General features: G+C 53.3%; 1 protein-coding gene across 1 annotated transcript; it reads right to left on the bottom strand.

Moving 5' to 3' along the window:
• Window positions 1-2,328: 2,328 nt before the first annotated feature.
• CFAP20 (cilia and flagella associated protein 20) lies at window positions 2,329-6,275 on the bottom strand (the record flags this gene model as incomplete). Its single annotated transcript, XM_010149386.1, has 5 exons — window positions 2,329-2,590; window positions 3,467-3,577; window positions 4,497-4,685; window positions 5,020-5,131; window positions 6,196-6,275. Coding segments are annotated over 5 exons (498 nt in total), but the record flags the coding sequence as incomplete, so codon positions are not given.
• Between the last annotated feature and the right edge of the window lie 1,782 nt (window positions 6,276-8,057).

Raw genomic sequence — 8,057 nt, 5'->3', positions numbered from 1 at the left:
CTTCCTCCACTCTGTCCACGTAGGAGGATGCCGTGTCCCAGGCAGGTCAAGAGCCATGACCGAAGCAGTGAGAAGCTGGGCGCGTCACCGCAGGGGTTTCGCTGGCGCACATTTACTCTAGGAAACAACTGCTGAGGTTTCGGCCTGTCTGCCGGCAGCATCCCATTTTCCCACAGGGAGAGCATCCGAACTTCACTCGCCCTCAGAGAGATGGTTAAAGTTTTGATAGGAGAGGGGGATTAGAAGAGGATTTTTGAAGAACACTCTGTAAATCCACCACTGTCTGGCCCTAAGGGGAAGAGCCAGGATCTGATGATGCACCACGTTGTGTGGCACATAAACAGGAAGGTTCGGTATTTTGTTTCACATTAGAAAATACACAGAGGGTCCACGTGGATGTAAGGGTTTGCGGCTGGGAGTTTATTCCAGCAAATCCGTTGGCACAGCTCCTAGAGGTCGGGCTGGAATTGGCAGCAGAGCCCATCTAATCTCTCCACAGAGGCAGCCAGCTCGAGGCCCGGGGGAGCCCAGCCCCTCGTAACGCATTAAGGTCACTCACTCACAGCAGGCCCGATGCCGAGGACAAGGGCCGACTCCAGCGTGGGCTCCAGCAGGGCAGGGAAAGGCGGCAGCAGCTCGCGGTGGGCGCTCGGCCACCACCGATGCCAAAAACACAGTCACGAGTGAGGGCTGGTGGGCCAGGGTGCACGCTTTACCCTGCCGGGGTCCGACGGATCCCCTCCACAGCTCCCCGGCCCTGGCAAGCTTTGTAGACGTGGCGGGAAAGCCTCGCCACGGACTTCATTAAGGCCGCTCCTTGGCACACAGCACAGCGCGATTCCACTTCACAAATCCCGAGTCCAGCCAAGCCCTGACAGATGTCAAAGGAAGACGGATGGTGCTTTCCCCTGTGGGCTTCCTTGGCTCGGCTCCTGAGACCTACCAAGCTACTCAGCTGCTACAAAAACTGGAAGATCTTCTCCGGAAAGCCTCCTGCAAGCGCCATCCAGCACCGGGCTCAGCACCACCAGCTTAAAGGGGCAAACGAGGCAACTGCATTACGGGTGTCCCGAGAGCTGGGGTCCTACCGAGGAGCTGCAGCCCTGCGGGTGCCCAGACGTCCCAAACCCTCAGCCAGGTGGGGAGGCAGCCGTCAGGATTAAACCCGGAATGAGCGGGAAGACGTCCCCCAGTAGGCTCTTGTCTTCTGGGGAGAGCCCAGCTTTGTGTTTCACAGGTCAGTAATGAAAGCGAAGTCTTCCCAGTTCACTGTGGGGTGGTACCCACCCTCTGGAGTAGCCGTGGGGGGCTTGGGCCCAGGGAGGAAAGGCACCAGCTACTCTCTCTGTTACTGGCGGCCTCCCCTCCACAAGCCTTTCCCCAACAGAGGCAGATTGGTTTGAGGCAGGGAAGGGCAGCTTCAGCACAGGAAAAGACTTCCGCTCCTGTTAGGCTGCTTTGCTAAACCTCCCCTTTGATCCCTGGGGAAAGGGACAATTTGGCAGCTGGAAGACTATTGTGTGCCTCTTGCTATAAGTAGCTCTCGACCAAGCCTTTAGCAGCGAGTTGTGTAACTATAGAGTGAACAGAGCTGTGCCCTAGCAGGCAGGTAAGGCCAATTTGTCACTGCTGGGAAAATGGCTTCAAGTAAGAAGGGAATGAAAAACCCAATGCCATGTACTCCAAGCGAACAGCAGGAGTTTTTGTCATAGGTAGCGTAGCACAAACCTCATGGGCTGGACACAGATCCTGACTCGAAACCTTACTATTTTTCCTCTCTCCAGATTGCTGCTGTTCACATCTGTGCTACCCCTTAGATGTGAGGCTGCCAAGAAAAGTCAAATTCAGAGGCAAATCCTAACATCTGGGTTCCTAAAGAAATTCTGGGGGACCTTCTGAAGTACTAACACGTACAAGTTAAAGGAACTGTCAAAGGAGGAAGAAGCCATGAGCCGACTTACAGAGTCAAATGTTTAATAACATTCCAAGAGGGAGTATTACATCCATATTTAGAGCATATATAAAATAAGAGACGGAAAACAAGGAAAGAAAAAATAAAATTGGTATCTTCCCTAAAGAAATTCTGGGGGACCTTCTGAAGTACTAACACGTACAAGTTAAAGGAACTGTCAAAGGAGGAAGAAGCCATGAGCCGACTTACAGAGTCAAATGTTTAATAACATTCCAAGAGGGAGTATTACATCCATATTTAGAGCATATATAAAATAAGAGACGGAAAACAAGGAAAGAAAAAATAAAATTGGTATCTTCTTTTTTTGAACCCCCTCTTTGGGGACACAGCGGTCACTTTGAGCAACCCCCCTGTGCAACACAAGATCGGGTCCCAGGCCACTCGCAGTGTTTAGGCTCAGCTCGTTAGGAACAGCTAGGAAAACTCTGATTCTACACGACTTGCACACCAACACCACAGTCCCAAACCTGTTACGTGGTTAACTGTGTCCTGTCCGGAAGAGGGATACCGGGTGAATCAAAGTGATCCTAGGCAAGGTGAGCTAATCTAAAACTTGGTCTCAGCAGGGCCTTCTCTTCTAAAATGTTTCTGGCATCTCTTCCCAACATGGTGTTATTGCTGGATAGAACAGGGAGAAGAAAGGAGACACTTATTAGACTCGGCAGCACCAAAGCAACCACACCAAGAAAGCTCCAACCATTCCCCAGACACTCCGAGAGGCTACTACAGCCCAAAGACAGTGACAGGTTCCCCAGAGGTGTTACCTCCTGCTAACACTGCCTTCTACCTCCCACTAAGATCCACACCCAACATCCTCCCTCAGCTCCTTGAGATTTTGCCCAGGAATCTTCCTTCCCTGCTAAAAGCAGCATCTGCACTGGGACAGGCTGGCCCTGGCAAAGAAGGTGCTTCCTCACGATCCTCAGAATTCTGCCAATAGGGCAGGGACTCGGCTCCTATTACCGTAAGAGCAGGGCTTGGCATCTCCTGCTGGGCAGCCACAACCTTCTATTCCCTTCCTACCCCCTACCACTACCATCTGCACCAGGCAGGGAAGAGATCAGCAGGGAGTAAATCTGGGCTAGAGGGACACGAACAGCATCTCTCCTAGAAGAGAAGTGTGGAGCTGCAGCTCCACAGAGCAAACTCTAAAGAGCAAAGCCGCTGTGAAAGTCACGGGTGAAAGCTCCAGAGGTGCTGGGAGGCTGCCACCCTGCCCAGAGCCCTTCCACGGGAACAGGAAGGACCTGGGAAGCAGCAGCACAGCTCAGCCTGCCTCTAGATGGGAATGAGAACTTCCATGTGTTTTGCCAGGAAAGCCACTCAGCACAGCACCCCTGACAGATCCCAGGCAGCAGCGAGGGTGCTCCCCGGCTGACGGCCAAAGCTGGGATGAGCTAGAAGAAACTCTGGATTGTGAAGGCAGTGGGAGGAAGAAGAATGCTAGCCTGGCCCAGCTGCAGCTCCCACCCTCCTTGCCCACAGCCAGCTCACCTTGGCCTTGTTCTGGACAGGAAGGTACAGCTTGAACTCAGCTGGGAGTTCATCCTCCGAGTAGAGCCGGTCAGAGAAGTACACCCGTCGGATGCGACAGTTAGCGTGAATCTGAGAGTCAAAACAAAGAGTCAGTCCATTTTCTATATGCTCTTTCCACATCCAGCTTTGCTGTCACACAGCAGCCTGGATTCCTTGGCTCAGCAGCTAGAGAAGAGACTTCACTGTCTCTCACCGAACGTGACAGGACATGAGAGGAGAAACGTTGGCCCGTGCTCTCTGCTTTGCGTTAGATGCTCTGTCCAGCGAGGCAAGCTGGCTTAAGGGATTTGGCCAAGTTCTGGCATCTCTGCAAACTCAGATCTGCCCTAGTTGCTTTGGGAGTCATTTGCTGTGAACCCACCTCTGCTTCTCCACTGGTATCAGCACTTACCAGAACACTCAGCCACAGCTTGCTACGTTTTTAATGCTCCCTCTCCAGGGCCTCCCTGAGGTCAGGAATGAGGCTGTCCAGCCTTGCTGCCTCTGCTATCAGCTGCAGGGTCTGTGAGAAGGCAGACATTTCCCAACTGACTGCCTGCTCATCTCCGGGCAACCCCATCACGCTAACGAACAGGCATGCTCCGCACACAGGCATTCCTCAGAGTAACGCATGCCACTGGACACAGCTAACGTGAATCCCTAGCACATGGAACAAGTTTTATGTCGCAGGAATAAATACCATGCCCGCTCTGGTCCGAGGGGCTCGATGAAGGCAGGGTCGCTCTACCAGCACTAGGAAACAAGCTCGACCAGGGATATGTATGGACCGTATCACCCTGGGTCTTCACCAGCCAGGCTTCCACGCATCCGGCCACTGTCTAGTACAGCTGGAGAGCAAGGCAGCACACAGCTAATTCCCAGCAGACCCAGGAGGCATGGCACGCCACAGGGAACTCTAGGTGGACTGTAATTCTTACCCTAACTGAGAGCCAGCAAGAGAAACAAGGTGGAAATGGGCTCCACCATGAGAAACATGCCTGCTTCTCACCTGAACTCTGAGGGTCTCCATGTAATTTGTCCCGTACGCCCGGCGCGTGAAGTCCGACAGGTTGAACTGGATTTGGTTCCAGCCGTCGTCCAGCCGCATGGGCATGGTGCAGATGAAGGGCTTCACCCGTGTCGTGCTCTGGTAGTTACTGGCCCGGAAACGCCGGCGCACGTTCTTATCATCCAGCACCTGGGCAAGGCGGGAAGGCAGGCTGCTGACCCTGACATTAGGGACCCCGTTCCCAAGACGGCTGCTGTTCTAGACTCAGGTTCTACCCGTCTCCAAGAGGGCTCTCCTCCTCCCGCCCCTCCATCTCCCAGCAAAAGTATTTTTAATACAGGGAACAGACCCATCTTGAGGAACGGCAGTGATGTGCTTGCGAGCTGACTGATGTCCCCACAGCAGAAAAGCTGGGGGTTTTCTGGGGACCACTTGCTACCCGGGACACGTTCAAAACTGGAACTGTGGACTCCCTGGCACCTTCCTGACCTATCCCCGGAGCTCCCCGCTGCACGCTCCTCACCTGCACTTCAAAAGTGAAGTATTTCTTCAGGTTCTTGATGATCATCACTAGGAAAGGGAGTTTGATGCCCAGGGTCTTCTTTGGGTCAGCAGGGCACGTGATGTACGTGGTACTGAGAGGGACAGAAAAACGCTTTAGGATCCCCCATGGCACAAAGCGCACAGCCAGAGTCCCTTGACCTAACACAGTCTTGGAGGACAGGCAGAAAAAAACAGCTGTTATTGTAAGATCTCAGCAACAACCAGGGCTTCCTGTAAGAGGAGGCAGAGTTTCAGAGGTAGCTGCACAGAGAACAGGATAAAAGGCCCAAAGAATGCATTTTGAATCCCACTTTTCTCACCCAGAGCATAAAACACCTCCCTGGACAGCTTCACCTCCCCAGTTTCAAGGCTGTTTCTCCACACCACCTCCTCCTACCCTCGGCTGAACAGGTAGTGCCCTCCAGAGCATAGCAGAGGCCCTGTGTGCTCTGCATGGCTGAAAACGGAGGTCGTGAGCCCTAGAAGTACACGTAACGCCTGGCAAGCTCTGTGTCAACACATCTTGGGAGGAAGAGAAGCATTGGCTCAGCCCGTCTGCAGGAGAGGAGTCTCCGCTGCCCTTATAAGGAGCGCCCTGCTCTGATTCACCCCTGGAGAAGCCTTGGAGATTCGGAACCCACTCACGGAGCTGGCATCTCTCTCCCCGCTTGATGGAGACAAGGTTGCTAAGTGAAGCACCAAAAGCAATTCCCCTCATAAATCTCCCTTTGATCTCCCTGCTGTCGGGAGAGCAGCTGTCACGTGGGGAGAGCAGCAGAGCAGGCCTAAGACAATAGAAGATGCAGAAGACAGAGCGCTGCTTTCTCAGTAACGGGCGGCACTGCCTGGGGACCGGGTATCCAATACACCCTTTTTCCCCCTGAAGTGATGGAAAAATAACACGACTTTATTTTTATTTTTCATCCCTTAGCCCCACTGAAGATGCCAGCAAGCTCTAGGAGCACGTCCAGGGAAAAGCACGGTCTGGTGCCACAGAGGGGTGTCAGTGATCTCACCCCCGATCATGTTCTTTGGTTTATTGACAAAGAGATTGCAGCAGAGGCTGAAGGAGATGTCTGCTGGGCACCAACATCTTTCCGTCTGCTCCAGGGCCGAGCCCCCAGAGCACACCAGGGCAGAAGATGCCTTCTCCTACCTGACATTAGTTCCTTCGATCTCCAGCACCAGCGACTGAATGTCATTGTCGGTGATTCGCTTGATGTGGCCATTGCGCACCTGAAGAAAAGCAGGGCAGACAGCACCAGCGTTACTCGAGAAGGAGACGAGAGGCGCCCACAGCTCTGCTGAGAGAGGGGAAAAAAGATCCCAGGAGGATCCATCTACATTCACTTGGCGCCTACGGCCCTGGATATCGCTGTTCCGAAGGCTTTGATCATGGCCCCAGAGCGCCAAGGCTCCAAGGGTTTATGGCACAGCGGGAGCAAGACTTCAATCTATCAAAATACGCTACAGAGAACACAAGGGACTCGAGCCTCGTGTTAGAGGCCCAGACAAACACACAGAGAATTGTCAGAGCAAGACAATTAGAAACTAGAGTGGGATAAGGGGTAAAAACACGGGGGAGCAATACGGGGGCAAGCCAAGAGAGCCACCAGCCAGCCCCCAGTCACTAAGGGGTCTCTACTGCCAGGCACGGCTCACGCCCCCAGTCACTAAGGGGTCTCTACAGGCACGGCTCATGCCCCTGTGGAAAAGCAGGACCAGACGAGAGCTCTGGGTAAAATTCTTCATCATTACAGTGCACGCAGGCGCAGAGGCATCATCTGCTCTGCAGAGGGGCACAGGGATTTGGCTACTCAGATGCAGCCAGCTCCCCACAGAGCATAGGGAGGCCTGGGCTGGAACCGGGAGCCAACACAAATCAATTTTTCTCCACAAGCAACATGGCTGAATCCCAGGGCCTGAGGATTTATTTTTTCAATGAAGCAGCTCACTTCCCATCAAATTTATTTCCATTTAAAAGGCACTTTTGCTAATTAAGCCCTTTACTCTTCCCCAGTGCTGGATCAGCAAGTTGCAAGGCTCCTTGCAGCACCACGAATTAATTCCTTTAGCACCTATCACTGCTGCTAATCTATAGGATACATTAAGCTTCTAATGGGATGGTTCCAGTCAGGAGCTACAAAATGATTTACAGGTTTAGCAATTCATCTTCAAAATCCGTTTCTTCAGCTCCTGGGTGACGTGCATACGTTTGCCAGAAGATAAGCTCCGCCAGCAGCCCAAGCCCCAGCCTCTCCCTGCGCTAAGCAGTTTCGAGAAACCTCAGCCTGGATCACCCAGCTGCTGCTCAGCAAGAGCGCGCAGGATGCTCTTAACGCTGCTTCGAGCCCGCACAGGTACTTCCAGAAAACATTATGTTCGGAGGGAGGATCCTTACAGGATGACCGTAGCTCTCCTTTGCATCAGATGCAGCTCCCACGGACTTCCAAGTCTGTTCAGGAGCTGTATTTGAAGCAGTGAATGGCATAGGGGAAGTTAAATCCCGGAAGCCGCAGGGATACAGGATGCTAATTTAACACTGGAAATAACCGTCCCCAAGCAGGTGACAGCAGTGCCCAACAAAGCCTGTCTCCACACCACACACGAGGCAGGTTAGCGCTCCACAGAGGGGACAAGGCTGAGGTTTGGGCTTCTCTGGAGAGGACAGTGAAAACAGCTAGACAGGCTTTAAACCAACTAGTCAGCACTGTTGCTATCTGCAGCCAAGTCCCCTTCCTCAGCTTGCGAAGGCTTTCCTTCCCAGATTACAGGGACAATGAAACGAAGCAACTCTTCTGCCTCAGCACTCCCAGAAACAGGATGGAGGACAGCAGGAGAGAGAGAAGATCAGTACAGAGCAGGGCCAGGCTGCAGCAGAGCCCTTCCTCCCAGTCCTGCCTAGCTCGGCAGAGGTTTCTGTGAGCTGCAGGCAGCATTCCGCACGGATCCAGCCTGTCTGTGCGTGGCTGCGGCCAGCGCCGGCAGGATGGACACACAGACATCTGGAGCATGACA

The sequence above is a fragment of the Eurypyga helias genome, unplaced genomic scaffold (assembly GCF_000690775.1).
Source record: "Eurypyga helias isolate BGI_N326 unplaced genomic scaffold, ASM69077v1 scaffold18423, whole genome shotgun sequence".
In the NCBI taxonomy this organism is placed as follows: Eukaryota; Metazoa; Chordata; class Aves; order Eurypygiformes; family Eurypygidae; genus Eurypyga; species Eurypyga helias.
This window is presented reverse-complemented; position numbering and strand designations above follow the sequence as displayed.